Below are 18,243 nucleotides of genomic sequence, written 5' to 3'. Positions count from 1 at the left end.
AAATGGCCTTCCTCTCTTACACCTGCTGTCTGCCTTAGTGACCCCTCAATCAGTACGTCACTTTTATTGGTAATTATTAAAATAGTGGGGGTCATTTACTAAGGGCCCGATTCACTTTTTCCCGACGTGTTACCCGAATATTTCCGATTTGCACCGATTTCCCCTGAATTGCCGCGGGATTTTGGCGCACGCGATCGGATTGTGGCGCATCGGCACTGGCATGCACGCAATGGAAATCGGGGGGCGTGGCCGAACGAAAACCCGACTGATTCGGAAAAACCGCTGCATTTAAAACAAAAAATCTGTTGCGGAGCTTGCACTTACCTTCACTCAGCCCGAGACGGTGAACTCCAGTGCGTTCCGATGCTTTTCAGCGCAGCAGCACCACCTGGTGGATGGAGGAGGAACTACCTTAATAAATCCCGGCCGGACCCGAATCCAGCGCAGAGAACGCGCCGCTGGATCGCGAATGGACCTGGTAAGTAAATCTGCCCCAGTGTGTTTAGGCTAGGCTAAGCTTTGTTTCAGAGTGCTAAAATATTTGTGTATTGGTCCTGAGTATCATCACTCGCGAATTAAAGGACTGGTCTGCCCTGGTGTATGAAGTGGTAAAGAAGAGGGGATATAAAGTTACCCCTTCTGCGCACATGGAATTTTTACACATAATGAGGTAGCGGAAAATTGGCTGCTGCTGGTAATTGTTTTTCTGCCAGGTTTTCACATTTCAGATGCCAAGACAAGTTTCCATGAGGGAGGCGCAATATTGTACAATTAATGATGTCCCTGATTTTCTCATTATAAAAGAGGAGAGCACCAGTAGGTAAGACGCCATACACCTTTTTGCCGAACTCAACTCTCTCTGCCATGAAGATCATCCTAATCTTTACACTGATCACTGTCGGTGCCTGTAATGGTATGTAGAGTTATCACCTCCAATACGTGTATATATATATATATATATATATATATATATATATATATATATATATATATATATATACTTCATAACATGTTTATAGATTAAGTTAACAGTTTTTTTCTAATTTACTTAGATCACTATGACAATAATAAGCCTGGGTCTGATCCTGTACCTCAACACCCTTCACGTGAGCCATTTATGTGTAAAGAAAAATACCGCAATATCAATTCTAAAGATGAAACTTGTTTGTTAACTGGACTTAAGGTAAAATTACTTTTCTATAACTAATTATTTACCATATATACTCATGTATAATCTGAGTTTATCAGCACAATTTTTGTGCTGAAAAAGCACCACTTGGCTTATATTCGGGTATATAATAAAAAAAAAATCTGTACTTATCCTTACAATGCCCCTGCACCCCCGCAGGTCCTCTTCTTGTTCCGTGCCACCGGCAGCACCAAGTCCGTGGCACACAGACTAGGTTGGCAAGCAGCTGACATCATAGTCTGTGCATTGCCAGCTCACTCAAACCTGTCAGTGCCTGCAGGATTGAATCAAGTAGTGTATCTGCGCAGGGGAGAATGTCAGAAAAGTGAGAAAAGAAGTTATTATTTTATATGCTGGGCAGGTGGTTGGCTGGCTATATACAGAGGACTGGCTAGCTATATACAGGGTACTAGCTGGATATATACAGGGGTTGGCCAGCTATATACTAGGAGACTCACTGACTATATACAGAGGGCTGGCTGGCTATATACAGGGGCTGGATGGCCATATACAGGGGCTTGATATATACTGGGGATTGGGTGGCTATATACAGGGGCTATGTGGCTATGTAAAGGGGACTGGCTGGCTATATACAGGGGCTGACTGGCAAAATACAAGGGACTGACTGGCTATATACAGGAGACTGACTGGCTAAATATAGGGGCTGGATGGCCATATATGCAGGGGCTGGATAAATACTGGGGAGTGGGTGGCTATATACAGGGGCTGGCTATATTCTGGGGATTGGGTGGCTATATACAAGGGCTACGTGGCTATGTAAAGGGGACTGGCTGGCTAAATACAAGGGACTGACTGGCTATATACTGGGGCTGGCTGGCCATATATAGGGACTGGCAAAATACTGGAGACTGGGTGGCTATATACAGGGGCTAAGTGGCAATATAAAGGGGACTGGTTGGCTATATAAAGGGGCTGACTGGCTAAATATAATGGAATGGCTGGCTATGTACAGGAGACTGGATGGCTATATATAGTGGTTGACTGACCATATACAGGGAATTAGTGGGTTATATAAAGGTGCTGTCTATATATAGGGGACTGGCTGGCTATATACAGGGGCTGGCTATACACTGGGGATTGGGTGGCTATATACAGGGGCTAAGTGGCAATGTAAAGGGGACTGGCTGAATATATACAGGGGCTGACTGGAAAGATACAAGGGACTGACTAGCTATATACAGGGGCTGGCCATATACAGGGGCTGGGTAAATACTGGGGATTGGGTGGCTGTATACAGGGGCTAAGTGGCTACATAAAGGGGACTGGCTGGCTATACAAAGGGGCTGACTGGATAAATATAAGGGACTGGCTAGCTATATACAGGAGACTGGATGGCTGTATACAGTGGCTGACTGACCATATACAGGGGACTGGTTGTCTATATAAAGGGGCTGTCTATATATAGTGGACTGGCTGGCTATATACAGGGGCTGTCTATATAGAGGGGATTGGGTGGCTATATACAGGGGCTGGCTATATATAAGGAACGGTCTGGCTATATGAAGGGGACTGGCTGGCTATATAAAGTTGAATGACTTGTTATATACAGGGGCTTGGCTGGCTATATACAGGGACTGATGGGCTATATACAGGGGCTGGCTGGCTATATACTGGGAACTCGCTGGCTAGCTTTATACTGAGGACAGGGACTGGCTGGCTATATAGAGGGGACTGGCTGGCTATATAGAGAGGACCAGCTGGCTATATAAAAGGGACTTGCTGGCTATATACTAGGGCAGGGGCTGGCTATATACTGTGGTCATGGGCTGGTTCTATACTAGGGGGTATGGGCTGGTTGGATATTTTCTAGGGCCTGGCTGGCTATACACTAGGAGACATGGCAGGCTAGATATATATGGGGGCTGGCTCGCTATATACTAGGGGACTGACTGGTTATATACTGTGGCCAACTATGTACTGGGGCATGGGTTGGCTGGCTATATACTGGGTGTCAGGAGGCTGGCTAGCTAAATACTGGGGGCTGGCTGGCTATATACTAGGGGCATTGGCTGGCTATATACTGGGGGACATGGGCTGACTTGGTGGTAGGTGCTGGTCATATACAGGAGACTGGCTTGCTTGCTATACAAAGGAGACTGGCTGGCTATATACTGGATCAGGGACGGGCTATATACTCAGGGACTGGCTATGTACCGGGGGGCAGGGGCTTTCTATATACTGGTGGGAGGCTGTACCAATACATTTTCCACCTTAGGCTTATACTGGAGTTAATAGGTTTTCCTATTTTTTGCAGTAAAATTAAGGGCCTTGGCTTATACTCGGGTTGGCTTACACTCGATATATATATATATATATATATATATATATATATATATATATATACACAGTAATTACAAATGCTTGATATAACTGTATATACTCAAGTATAAGCCGACCCAAGTATAAGCCGAGACCCCTAATTTTACCACCAAAAACTGTGAAAACCTATTGACTTAAGTATAAGCCGAGGGTGGGAAATGCATTGGTTACAGCCTCCCAGTTTATAGCCAGCCAGCTCCCAGTAGTATATAGCCAGACTGCCTCCTGTAGTATACAGCCAGCCTGCCCCATGTAGTACACAGCTAGCCTGCCCCCTGTAGTATACAGCCAGCCTGCCCCCTGTAGTATACAACCAGCCTGCCCCCTGTAGTATACAGCCAGCCCCATGTAGTATACAGCCAGCCTGCCCCCTGTAGTATACAGCTAGCCTGCCCCCTGTAGTATACAGTCCGCCCGGCCAGTCCCCTGTAGTATACAGCCAGCCCGGCCAGCCCCCTGTAGTATATAGCCAGCCCACTCAGCCCCCTGTAGTATACAGCCAGCCCACCCAGCCCCCTGTAGTATACAGCCAGCCCACCAAGCCCCCTGTAGTATACAGCCAGCCCACCCAGCCCCTTGTGGTATACAGCCAGCCCAACCTGCCCCTGTGGTGTACAGCCAGCACTTAAAAAAAATCTAATATACCCACCCTCTGGTGGCCCCGCTGCTCAGCGCGGCTCCCTGTTGTTGGCTTGGCTCCTCTTCTGTCTTCCCCACAGCTCCTTTTCTGTCTTTGGTCTTCTGTAAAAGCCTGCAGGGCGCGGCCTGTTATCTTCCTGGCAGGCGCATACTATGACGTGGCCACTGCTCATGTCAGAATTTTACAGAAGACCAAAGACAGAAGAGGAGCAGCAGGGAAGACAAAAGAGGACCCACACCGACATCGGGGCCACCAGAGGGTGAGTATATATACATTTTTTTTTTATTGACTCGAGGTGAGATTTTTCAGCACATTTTTTGTGCTGAAAAACTCGGCTTATACATGAGTATATACGGTTATGGACACACCACCAACTTCAACTCTTTACATTTCCTAATAGATGCAACTTTAAAGATTCCTTAAAGCATAACTGCAAAGTTATTTGACAAAATATAGATTTTGCACAGCTGGAGTGATCCTTTGATAATAATTCCAATAATACCTGTATCATGCTGCTGACTTCTTTTTGCAGCCAGATCTTGTTGCAGTGAGCACAGCGGATTTTTGTGGCAAATAACCTTTTAAAAAGCATTCAGAAAAGCGAGTGTGCGAGCATTGATTCTAAGTGTGTGCAGTGTCCAAAGTGGGATTTAGGATTAAGGGACTTTAGGGAAGTTTGAGGGACTTTAGCAGGTAACTGCTGTATTTTGTGTTAGTTTTACTGGGAATTCTTCTTTTCTTTAATATTTCTCTTGTAATCCCCATTAGAACAATGGACTCCATGGGGCAAATTTACTTACCTGGTCTTTTCGCGATTCACGAAGCTCGTGCGCCCAAGTTCCTGCATCTGTCGGTTGCCCGCCGAGTTCCGCCAGAGTTCACCTTTTTCATCCCGGTGCTTGTAATTGTGTTTCTTGCAGCACAATTCAAAATGTTAAATCATGCGCGTAGACCGAATCCGTCAGATTGTCCGACGAAACCCCCCTCCATTTCTGTCATGTGCAAGCCGGCGCCGAAATCTGATCGTGTTTGCCAAAATCCCCTGTTAAATGCGGTGCAAAACGGAAATCGTTTGACATAAGAGAAACATCTCGTCTGGTAGTGGGATGGTGGGAAAGGCATCTATAAGATATTTATTTTGTATTTATATAATTTATTTTATTTATTTTATTTTTCAGGCGGAGCCAGACCTTACACAAGATTTTGCAAAACTGACATGTGAACTAACTTACTATAATGTACAGTAAACTTTTTCCTTTATAAATAATCTTTTTAGAAAATATAAATTATTTTAGCATATTAAACAAAATTATCACATTCTTCTTAAACAACAATATTGGATTTTATATTTTCCCTTTTCCCTCCTTCCCCCATATATATATAAATATATATATATATATATATATATATATATATATATATATATAATATATATTACGTACTCGAGTATAAACCAACCCAAATATAAGTCAATTTAAGCTAACTTTATCACAAAAAAACTGGGAAAACCTATTGAACCGAGTATAAGCCGAGCGGGGAAATGTATTGGTGCCAGGCCATGCCCCTCAATATATAGCTAGCCAGCCGCCTGCCTCCCAGTATATAGATAACCCCTAGTATATAACCAGCCCGGCCCTAGTATATAGCTAGCCTGCCCATGCCCCCAGTATATAGCCTGCCTCCTGCTCCTAGTATACAGCCAGCCAGCCCATCCCCCTTAGTATATAGCCAGCCCATGCCCCCCAACCAGCCCCTAGATCATAGCCATCCAGCCAGCTCTCAGTATGTAGCCAGCACCTCTGCCTCTATATAGCTAGCACCTGCTCCCTTATAAACAAAGGCCGCTGTATGCTTAGCACTTAAAAATAAAGTTAAAAAATCACCTTTCCAACACCCCTACAGGTCTTCTTCTTACTTCAAGAATTAGCAGATCTGTGCTGCTGTCATCATAGTGTGTGTGCGGCTGGCGTGCATAGACCTGCTGCTCTTGGAAGTAAGAAGGGGACAAGCCGGGAAGGGGTGTCGTAAAGGTGAGTTTGGATTTTATTTTTTTAACCGAGTGTAAGCCGAGTTTTTGTGCTGAAAAACTTGGTTTCTAGTAGAGTATATATTGTATATATATTGTGGGGGTTATGCTTTGTCACACAGGTCACCAAAACAGTAATGTCCAATAAAGGAAAGTTTATTTAAAGCAAAGTCACTAATAAACATAAACAGCTTTCTTCAGCAGGGTGCAAAATGAAGGCACAACATAAAGTTGACTTTTTCTGCAGGCAAAAGGCTTTAACATAAGACAGGTAATCCTCTCCATACACTCTGTAAAGTTACAGCAGAGTCCTCCAGCATCTCTGACCCAGTCCTGAGACAACAGCAGGAGAAATACGAAAACCGCCCTAGGACGGCACAAAAGAGCCCATATCCTGACAATGAAAAGTGGCAGTTAAAACTTAACTTTTATTTTTGAACTAAAATATATAATGTAGAGTATATACTGACACTTGGTGCTCAAAACAAGAATAGTGGCTTAAAAGCACAAGTGTCCTAGATGAGGAGGCCTTAGAGTATAAGGTCGTATATATAACTATGTAGTTACATCAGAGTAGGCTGGAGAGTCAGACCCCCAGTGGATGGGGGGAGGGGAAACGGGGGCATGAGTGAACACCCTAACCAATAAAGTAATAGTTAGTGGGTAAGGTATTGAAGGGGTGGGTGGTGGTAGCTAGTATGGCAAATATACAAGCCTGAACGCTATGGGTTATTAGCATTTAAACCCATGCCATTCCTGTGGTATGGGATCAATGAGATCCCAGACTTATACAGGAATCTGTGATGGTGTCCACAGCCCACGAGACCCTAAATCTATCCAGCCTACAGAACAAAGGTACCGCCTCTAAATAGGAACACTGCAATTTAAAATAAGGAGAGAGATTAGCCCCCCGACATGTTTCGCCAGTCACCTGGCTTCATCAGGGGTCGGGCTAATACTAATCGGCGGCGCTGTCTCGCCGGGTATATAAAGATCTTAACCCCTCCCCTCTGAGGATGTTTGACCTATGGGTGAAGCGGCTGGTCGCCGCCACCTACTATCCTGATGTGATTGATGTGTGACAGAGGTGGGTGGGACCGAGATCCGTGCCAATGGTGCGCGGCAAGGGGTGGTGCTACCTTAGACAGCTGGCGATGACACTCACCAATCCCAGCGAGCGTCGCATCCTCCCCTGGGTTGGTGTGCGCATGACAGGTTCGGCAGTGTTGATTCGGCGGTGGAGACAACCGCGCATGCCCAGGCACTCTGCCTCCGGAGTGCGCACGGCAGGCGGAGAGATACTGTCGGCGATAGGGCAAACTGCGCATGCCCAGGCACTCTGTCCACGATCACCACGGTAAAAGACAGGCAGAATGCGCCCATCCATTGAGTTAGGTAAGTATATTTCTGAACATTTCTCATATGTTAGCAATAGATGTTGGGGTTATATATTGTTATTAATGTCCCGAATCCAGTGTGCACCCAGATGTTAGTGAGAGAATCAAACGGGTAGCCAAATGCCTAGCCGCAATCGAGCCAGTACTTTAAGGCTCGTTAGATTATAAAGGTAGTCGGGTACCTAAGGGCTCGGTGGATTATCAGGGTAGTCGAGTACCTAAAGGCAGCAGAGCCAATACTTCAGGGCTCAATAGATGCGCTGTGCCCTTCAATTGATGAAGAGTCGGAAGTATTTGCTTCAGATGAGTTGTTCTTTCTATATTTAATCAAATAAGGATATTGGTGAGGTTAGTCCTAGGTCAATAGAAAAGTACATGGAGGGGAGGGGTATAGAATTCTTGATGGGCATACCAAGTGATAAATATCCGTAATTTAAGAGGTGATAAGACATACAATACTACTATAATAGAAACAAAAAAATGAAAATGCACGTAGATGGCCCCTTAGAGAAATGCTGCAAAGGTGAAACCTTCATTTAGGCCCGATGGGCTCAGGGATTTAAGTCGATGAATCCATCTTGCTTCCAACTGTAGAAGCTTATGATCAATGTTTCCCTGTCGGGGTCCCGATCGGACCTGGTCTATGGCCCAGAAACGCAGGACATTGGCATCTCCTTCATGATGCAGTTTCACATGTCTAGAGATCGGAGTATCCTTCCCTGTCGTGATGGAGCTGATGTGACTAGACATTCTCCTGTTGGATCGTCTTGGATCGTCTTGCCCACATACCAGAGTGGGCAGGTACATTGTGCCACGTATATCACAGCTGTGCTTTTACAGTTTAGATGGTGTTTAATCGTGTAGGTGGAACCATCTACTGGATTGGTGTATGTTTTAGTTTTTAGCATCAACGGGCAAAACGAGCAGGTCCCGCAGGGGTATGAGCCTTGTACAGTACTCCTTAATCTCTGGGTTGATTCAGAGGATTCTCTAAAGTGACTATGCACTAAGAGATTGCGTAGATTTGGGCCTCTCCGAAAGGTAATAGTGGGTCTTGCTGTCAGTTTTTCTGCTAGGTCGGGGTCAGACGTAAGTATTGGCCAATAGCGAGACATAATGTTCCTAATGGTCTCAGCGTACGCATCATATGTACCGATGCACCTGACAATTTGTTCAGTTGGTTGTTGGTCTTTTTTGGCAAACAGTGTGTTCCTGTCGGTGTTCTTGGCTCTCGCATATGCTTTATACAGGCATTTCTTCGGATACCCCCGACTCCTGAATCTACGGTAGAGGTTGTCACATTCCTTTTTAAACAGGGCATCGTCAGAGCAGTTTCTGCGCGCCCTCAGGTATTGTCCTATCGGTATACCTGACTTAAGTGGCTGCGGGTGCCAACTCTGCCACTGTAAAAAACTGTTGGTGGAAGTCGGTTTCCGATAAATATCAGTTTTGAGACATCTCAGTGAGTCCATACTGATCGTTAGGTCTAGGAAGCAGATCTCATTCTCATTGATCTCTGATGTAAATTTCATCCCGATCTGGTTACAATTCAGCTGGTTGACGAATTCCTTAAATAAATCCTTACCTCCCTCCCACAGGATAAGGATATCGTCTATAAATCTGCCCCAGTATGAGATATACTGGGTGTATTTGGTGTATTCCTCAGAGAACACTATGGTGTCCTCCCACCATCCAAGAAAGAGGTTGGCGTATGAGGGCGCACAAGTCGCCCCCATCGCGGTCCCCCTGACTTGGTGGTAAAAGGACCCATTAAAGAGGAAGTAATTGTGAGTAAGGATAAAGTACAGCAGTTGAAGTATGAACTGGTTGTGTTCTCTGAACTGTATCGCCTTAGTGGCCAGGAAATGTTCGACTGCCTTCAGGCCTAGCTTGTGCTCGATGTTACTATACAGGGACTCCACATCTAGACTAGCAATCATGGTGGTGTGGGTCAGTGGTAATTCCTGGATTTTCTCAATGATATCCTTCGTATCACGTAGATATGAGGGAAGGGCTACTACAAATGGCTGCAGCATCTTATCAATGTATACGCTGCAGGATTGTGTGAGGCAATCGCAGCCGGAGACAATCGGTCTCCCTGGAACAGGGGATCGACATTTATGCACTTTTAGTAGCGCATAAAATGTGGCTATAGTAGGGTGTTTGTTGTAAAGAAGACTTTGGTCGCATATCCGTGAGTGGTGCTCTTATGTTGAGTGAGCCTACATTGTTTTCCTCTTCCTTAAAGTACTGGCTCGATTGCGGCTAGGCATTTGGCTACCCGTTTGATTCTCTCACTAACATCTGGGTGCACACTGGATTCGGGACATTAATAACAATATATAACCCCAACATCTATTGCTAACATATGAGAAATGTTCAGAAATATACTTACCTAACTCAATGGATGGGCGCATTCTGCCTGTCTTTTACCGTGGTGATCGTGGACAGAGTGCCTGGGCATGCGCAGTTTGCCCTATCGCCGACAGTATCTCTCCGCCTGCCGTGCGCACTCCGGAGGCAGAGTGCCTGGGCATGCGCGGTTGTCTCCACCGCCGAATCAACACTGCCGAACCTGTCATGCGCACACCAACCCAGGGGAGGATGCGACGCTCGCTGGGATTGGTGAGTGTCATTGCCAGCTGTCTAAGGTAGCACCACCCCTTGCCGCGCACCATTGGCACGGATCTCGGTCCCACCCACCTCTGTCACACATCAATCACATCAGGATAGTAGGTGGCGGCGACCAGCCGTTTCACCCATAGGTCAAACATCCTCAGAGGGGAGGGGTTAAGATCTTTATATACCCGGCGAGACAGCGCCGCCGATTAGTATTAGCCCGACCCCTGATGAAGCCAGGTGACTGGCGAAACATGTCGGGGGGCTAATCTCTCTCCTTATTTTAAATTGCAGTGTTCCTATTTAGAGGTGGTACCTTTGTTCTGTAGGCTGGATAGATTTAGGGTCTCGTGGGCTGTGGACACCATCACAGATTCCTGTATAAGTCTGGGATCTCATTGATCCCATACCACAGGAATCAACGCATGGGTTTAAATGCTAATAACCCATAGCGTTCAGGCTTGTATATTTGCCATACTAGCTACCACCACCCACCCCTTCAATACCTTACCCACTAACTATTACTTTATTGGTTAGGGTGTTCACTCATGCCCCCGTTTCCCCTCCCCCCATCCACTGGGGCTCTGACTCTCCAGCCTACTCTGATGTAACTACATAGTTATATATACGACCTTATACTCTAAGGCCTCCTCATCTAGGACACTTGTGCTTTTAAGCCACTATTCTTGTTTTGAGCACCAAGTGTCAGTATATACTCTACATTATATACTTTAGTTCAAAAATAAAAGTTAAGTTTTAACTGCCACTTTTCATTGTCAGGATATGGGCTCTTTTGTGCCGTCCTAGGGCGGTTTTCGTATTTTACTTTAAAACAAACCCTGCCTGACAATTGGTCCATTGCTTTTTTGTAAAACAGCAGGAGAAAGACACCAGATCAACACTTCAGGCTTGGAGCCACACACTCTAAGCTCTGCTAAAGCTCCAGGCTAATAAATGCAAGGCAACACCTGGCCTGGATACATGGGTCAGTAGTCATCCCAGCAAGCTCTCAGACTACTCCAGTAAAAGCCGGCCCGGATCAGCTGCAGCAAGCAGCTATACTACTTTTAAATAAGGGTCAGAAACCTAAGGTTCCTGACAAAGATTAGCGGCTTACTTCACTGAGGCCAGGCCCCTCGGTGACACGTATCGTCCCTCAACCACAATACCCTGTGCCTTATCGCAATAAATTATATATATATATATATATATATATATATATATATATATATATATATATATATATATATATGGGTGAACAGTCTTCTATGGAAGAAAAGTAAAGCAAATATATGTATTCTCTTGCATCTCCCCTCATCTCAAGTCCCCAATCCCACCCGCTCCCTCACTGCTCCAACCTCAGACTATCTCCTCCAAATATCATACCTTATTAATCCCCTCCTTCTCCGAGGTTATGTACTCCACCATTAACATCAATAAATAAATTAAAGGACATCAACCACCAAGGGTTATAAACCAATCACACTAATATACTGGTGTGTGCCCCCTCTGGCAGGATCTGTTCTTCTTTTAGCTTCTTATGTCCTTGTTTTTAAGAATAAAAGGTTTTTAAAATAATTCAAATTAGCCTGAGGGGCTCCATGCTCCATTAACATCTATAGAGACTGGAGCCCCAGAGTGCTTGGTTTACAATCCTTCATCCTAGTGATAAATGCTATTTAACATCAACAACACTCCATTTTTTAATTAAAGGGTTTTTTCCAGGCACAGGGCCTAATTTGCTGCTCAATGGGGGTCTGAGTAATGAGACCCCCTCAGATCAGAAGAACGAGGAGTCCTATAATAATAATCTTTATTTATGAAGTGCCATTGCGCTTTATAAATTGTAGGGGAGAAAAAATGATAATAAAACATGACAGAGCAAAAACATTCATATAAAACATAAGGAACAAAAGGAGTGAGGAAAGCTTGACCCAGTCATCAGCCGTCATCTTATATACATATACATGAATAGAGCTGCAGAGAAGCCTGAAGCTTGGTGTCTGCTGGTTGCTGGATAATGAATGGGAGGAGGTTGGTTGTTAGTCTGTTAGTCCGGGGCAGTGCATTCCATAGAAGATCGCTGGCAGATCCAAGACCATGGGTTGGAAGAGATGAGAGAGGAGAGGTAGCAGCATTATGCAGAGCTTTGTGGATGAAGGTAATGATTGCACTGTATTCGAAAGTAGACGGGCAGCCAGTGCAGTGACTGGCACAAACTGGAGGCATCTGTGCAGCGTTTGGTCTGCCTGGCTGCTGCATTAAGAATAGATTGTAAAGGACAGAGTTTAATGAGTGGAAGACTGATTAGGAGAGAGTTACAGTAGTCTAGCTGAGTGTGAATCAGAGCAACAGTTAGCATTTTATAAGTTTCAAATGTGAGAAATGGGTAATGAGAAATAAATGTGGCAAGAGCAAGCAAGTGATTGAATATATGGCGCAAAGCAGAGATCGGAGTACAGCACAACCCCAAGACAGCGGGCCTAGTGCTTTTGGGTTATGGTGACCCCACATACTGAGTTGGAGAGGTTAGGATAGACTCTGTTAGTGGATGGTGGAAAGACAAAAGGTTCAGTCTTAGAAAGATTAAATTTCAGGAAGAGAGAAGAAATGATGGTAGAGACGGCATTATCCATGGGATAGGACCTAACTTGCTGATCAGTGGGGGTTGCAGTGCTGAGATTAATGGAACAGAGTGGTCATGCGCGGCCGACTGCTCCATTTATCTGACGGAGCGGCGAGGGATCCAACAGACCCCTCGTTTTTGCGATCTGTGGGGGTCTCAGCATTGAGACCCCCACTGATGAGCAAGTTAGGCCCTATTCCGTGGATAGTTCCTAACTTTCTTTATGGGAAATCCCTCTGTGATGTATGTGCTCGCTGAAATCTATATCACTCCCTGACCATAGATTTCAACTCTGGCCAATATTATTAAGAATTTGGATCCAGTGATGAAGACTTTATACTGTATATCAGTCTCCTTGTCTGCATTAGTGAAATTAAGTAGATAAGTATAAATAAGTGATGTGATTTTTCCATTTTGTTTTTTCAACTGACTTTTACTTTTTTATATCTGGCATGATGGACAGTATGAAGATATGAAGAACGCATTAGGGGAAATTGGGGTAAGAAAACATATGACTATTATGGTGTATTAGGGAATCTGTACTATCTGGAAGCAGCCAGCAAATCCTGCTGGAGTTTTCAGGATACAGGACTTCAAATAAATAAATTAAAGGACATCAACCACCAAGGGTTATAAACCAATCACACTAATATACTGGTGTGTGCCCCCTCTGGCAGGATCTGTTCTTCTTTTAGCTTCTTATGTCCTTGTTTTTAAGAATAAAAGGTTTTTAAAATAATTCAAATTAGCCTGAGGGGCTCCATGCTCCATTAACATCTATAGAGACTGGAGCCCCAGAGTGCTTGGTTTACAATCCTTCATCCTAGTGATAAATGCTATTTAACATCAACAACACTCCATTTTTTAATTAAAGGGTTTTTTCCAGGCACAGGGCCTAATTTGCTGCTCAATGGGGGTCTGAGTAATGAGACCCCCTCAGATCAGAAGAACGAGGAGTCCTATAATAATAATCTTTATTTATGAAGTGCCATTGTATTCCATAGCGCTTTATAAATTGTAGGGGAGAAAAAATGATAATAAAACATGACAGAGCAAAAACATTCATATAAAACATAAGGAACAAAAGGAGTGAGGAAAGCTTGACCCAGTCATCAGCCGTCATCTTATATACATATACATGAATAGAGCTGCAGAGAAGCCTGAAGCTTGGTGTCTGCTGGTTGCTGGATAATGAATGGGAGGAGGTTGGTTGTTAGTCTGTTAGTCCGGGGCAGTGCATTCCATAGAAGATCGCTGGACTTCAGGACTTCAGCCACATAAATGGAGACAATTACATAGTAGTAGAATGTATCTATAGCCAGGTCATTGTTGGAAATGCCTTTCCACCGCATCCACAGGGAAAATCCAAAGAAAATCAGCAGATAAATACAGGATTTCTCTTTTTCCTTTGACAGAGGAGAATCCCCTAACAACATAAACTTTATACGCTGCAGATAAGAAATTCCACATGTCATGTCAAATTCAATGTGGAAGCACTCCATACTGGGAACGTCGTCATGTTAAAATCTAATTCAGCACAGAAACAAATATTTTATCTGATGATTTATACATGGAAATTATTCATTCAACTACAACACCATGCATGAGTGTGAGATTTTAAAAAATATCAAGGACATGTTGTGGAAACCAGTTCGGAAATGAACCTAATGGGGCACATTTACTTACTCGGTCTGGAGGAGAACACGAAAGTACATTGTCCAAAGACAATGCACTGTGCCATGATTCAATAAGATCGTGCGCCCGATTTCCTGAATGTGTTGCTTCCCCGATCAGTTCACCATCTCCAGGTGTATGTAAGTGCATGGCTTGCATTTGTAAGTAAAATCCCACGCTCAGTCCAAATCAGTCGGATCATCCGATGGCCCGGCCCCTGATTTGTGTCGCATGAAAGCCGGCACCAAAATCCGATTGCGTGCGGCACAATTGCCTGCTAAATACCTGTCCCAGAGGCGCGATCCCCGAAAAGGCTGGAAAACCCGATGGAAATGTGTCCTCGGGACCCTTAGTAAATAAGCCCCGTTGTGTTTAACAGAGCAAGTTACATTGTAGAAATACACGGGGCTAAGCTGCAACAGGCTACACGACACCCAGCAATGACAACACTAATCTGTATAGCGAAAGACGCAGACATGAATGGAATGGGGTGAAATCCCAATTAAATAATATCCCTAAAAAATATTTCCAAGGATTGTTTAAGGTATCACTATGTTTTCTGTTTCAATCTAGCTGGCTGTGGTGTCCCTAATTTGTGTATTTTGGAAAACTCTTTGCAGGGACATCTCCTTGTCATTTTAGGAACAGTGCCAAGTCATTTGCCAAATGTCATTGGTGAGTGGGTGAGGCACACTCGCCAATGACAAAAGAAAAATCCCTACACGAGCCGCAGGTAGGACTCGCCCTATAGTTTGTGGCTCAGGCAGAATTCCCATGCTTGAGGCCTCGGTATCCGCGGTCATGTGCATGAGCCCATGAAAAGGATGGGAACAGATTCTAGCTGCTGAAAAAATGGAAAGCAAACGTCCCTATTTCATGTCCGTGTGTATGGATCATAATATTCAATAACCTGACTGTTATCGTGATATGCACCTTTCTATTTACTTGACAGGATTGTGCTGGCTGTGAGCGTGGTGAAATTACTGGCTCTTACCCCTTTCTGGTAAGTTCGTAAAGAAGATTTAGTATTTATATAAATATAATAATAAACTATTTTGGATGCTTCTATGGCTTGGTCCATTCAGGATGCTAAATAATAATCATTGATTTGTTAAACCCACCATTCCTATCTCTCTGCCCTCCTGTTATACAGCTGTTATACAATAGTATCCAGCCATGGAGTTTCTCTGTATAGAAAGTACATGAACGGCTTTCAAGAAAATGGTCATCTAAAAAAGATGGACTCTCAATTGTGCCAAAACAAGATCTGTTTTCAGTTGAAGCTTCCATTGTGGTTTTAAATGATTTATATCTGGCTACATACTGGGGCAGACTGGCCATATACAGGGGCTGGCTGGCTGGCTGAATACGGGAGACTGGCTGGCTGTATACAGGGGCTGGCTGGCTGTATACAGGGGACTGGCTGGCCATATACAGGGGCTGAATGGCTATATACAGGATCCACACCAGCCAATCACGGTATTCTTAGAGTAAACATTCACATATGGATACAATTTAGGATAGAGGAAAAGAAATACAATAGTAGTATAACATTCGCTTATAGTATTAATATATAGTGATGAGATCACCACAAAAATTCATCCCTTTAACCCCTTAAGGACCAGGCCCTTTTTCGTTTTTGCATTTTCATTTTTCACTCCCCACCTTTAAAAATCTATATTTTTTTTATATTTTTCCATGTAAAGAGCTGTATGAGGGCTTGTTTTCTGCATAACAAATTGCACTTCATAGTGACTGTATTTAATATTCCATGCCATGTACTGGGAGGCAGGAAAATTCTGAATACTGTGAAAATGATGAAAAAACGCATTTGTGCCATTTTCTTGTGGGCTTGGATTTTACGGCTTTCCCTGAGCGCCCCAAATGACATATCTACTTTATTGTTTGGGTCAGTACGATCACGGAGATACCATATTTGTATACGTTTTAGTATATTTTCATACATTTACAAAAAACTAAAACCTTCTGTGCAAAAAAATTGTTCATTTTGCTGTCTTCTGGCACTAATAACTTTTTCATACTTCGGTGTACAGAGCTGTGATCACTTTTTATTCAATTTCTTATATTTTTCAAAAAGGCAAAAAAGTGACATTTTTGACTTTGGGCGCTATTTTCGGTTACAGAGTTTAACGCTGGGAAAACATTTTTATATTTTGATAGCTCGGACATTTTGGGATGCGGCTATTTATAACATGTTTATGATTTTTACTGTTTATTTATATTTATATCAGTTCTATGGAATAGATGCAGATCATCTATTACAATGTGCAAATCGCCTAAAACCATGACATATGACAGCTTCAGATCTTTGTGTGACCCCAAGTTGTAATGGCAATGGATCGCCGCTACCTGATGATCCGAGCCAAGATGGCCGGCAAAGCAGCAATCAAAGGATTGACACCTGCGATCGGTGCTAGCACCAATCGTGGGTGTTAGCGACAGATCTTTGCTCCATTGTGCAGCAAACTCCCGGTGAGTTTAAAAAGGGCTCAGCCCATGAGCCCACTTCATACTCCCCCCTACACTGCTGTATGTTCAGAAACATATTTTTTGCGTTAAGGGCTCCTGGTATTCAACATAACAATCCAAAGGGCTTCGCATTTGTGAAGCTTTTCGATCTAGTTTCCTTCTCTATCAGGTCTATAAACCTGTTCCAACCCACAAAAAGAAAATGAATGCGTGAGTCGTTTGTGTTTACCTATTAAATGCTTTGTAGCACCTTTTAACTATATCCGATAAATGTTCGCTTATAAGATCCATAATTTTTCTCTTAGTACTATATATGTATCAGATGTTACATTCTGTGCACTTCCATTCCATCAGATAAACTGCATGGTCAGTTTCACAGTTCATAAATGATTTCAATTTATATATTTTATGTTCATCTGATACAATGTCTAACCGTTTCTTTGTATATTTACACATATTGCATCTGCTCCGTGATCATGGAAAAAAGCCACATTTTATTAGTTTCATTTGCTCAATAGTCAATCGGAGATAAAACATTACCAAGCGTTCTGCCTCTTCTGACACAAATTTGATGCAGTTTTTTAGGATTTTACTCAAAATGGGATCAGTATTTAATATGGGCAAATATTTGTGAATGATGGAACATAGGGGGTCATTTTCCTTCCGTGGGTGTTTATGCGGCTTTTGCTGCGTAATGGCTGTTTTGTAACTATTTTGCGCTGTTTTGGAATGTTACGCCTCAATTCGCCCATGTGTTTTTACGCCGTATTTGTCATGACATTGCACCTCTTTATAGATGTTTGTGCCCGATTTATCACGCTGATGTGCCTATATGGGTGCAAATAACAAGCCAGTCCTGACCATGCTTAGGAAAGACGCCTTTTTAAAAGAAAATTGTGCCTCATAAGCCGCAAAAAAACCTGCATTTGACAAAGAGCCAAACGACAAGGACAAATGAGATGCAAAAAATAGTCTTACACCAGGTGCAAAAAAGAGCGCAGAGAAGGGGGAAATAAGATAAATGACCCCCATAGTGCCTTGTAATTAGAACAAAATTTGGTGGAAAAAAACACTTTGTTGAGTAGGGCTGATTGTATTTAACACAGAAGGACATTTTGTCCTCTATAAATAATTCATCGAATAAAAAGAAAAATATTAGTAATAAAAGAAATTTTAAAAAAGTGTTTTTTTCTACCAAAGGCACTACTTGTCATTACAACAGAGAAGTATACTGCAGTGGGA

General features: G+C 43.4%; 1 protein-coding gene across 2 annotated transcripts in view; it reads left to right on the top strand.

Moving 5' to 3' along the window:
- Positions 1 to 802: 802 nt before the first annotated feature.
- The window catches only part of LOC140103576 (uncharacterized), an 80,589-nt gene continuing 63,148 nt past the window's right edge, over positions 803 to 18,243 (top strand). For both annotated transcript variants that reach the window (XR_011850133.1, XM_072126715.1), the window contains exons 1-5: positions 803 to 913; positions 1,053 to 1,183; positions 5,348 to 5,407; positions 13,301 to 13,336; positions 15,464 to 15,514. Coding sequence is in view for 1 of the 2 variants with exons in the window: in XM_072126715.1 (XP_071982816.1) it covers positions 865 to 913; positions 1,053 to 1,183; positions 5,348 to 5,407; positions 13,301 to 13,336; positions 15,464 to 15,514 (327 nt within the window). In the remaining variant the exon portion in view is untranslated. The remainder of the gene's footprint in view (positions 914 to 1,052; positions 1,184 to 5,347; positions 5,408 to 13,300; positions 13,337 to 15,463; positions 15,515 to 18,243) is intronic.

The sequence above is a fragment of the Engystomops pustulosus genome, chromosome 10 (assembly GCF_040894005.1).
Source record: "Engystomops pustulosus chromosome 10, aEngPut4.maternal, whole genome shotgun sequence".
Classification (NCBI taxonomy): Eukaryota; Metazoa; Chordata; class Amphibia; order Anura; family Leptodactylidae; genus Engystomops; species Engystomops pustulosus.
This window is presented reverse-complemented; position numbering and strand designations above follow the sequence as displayed.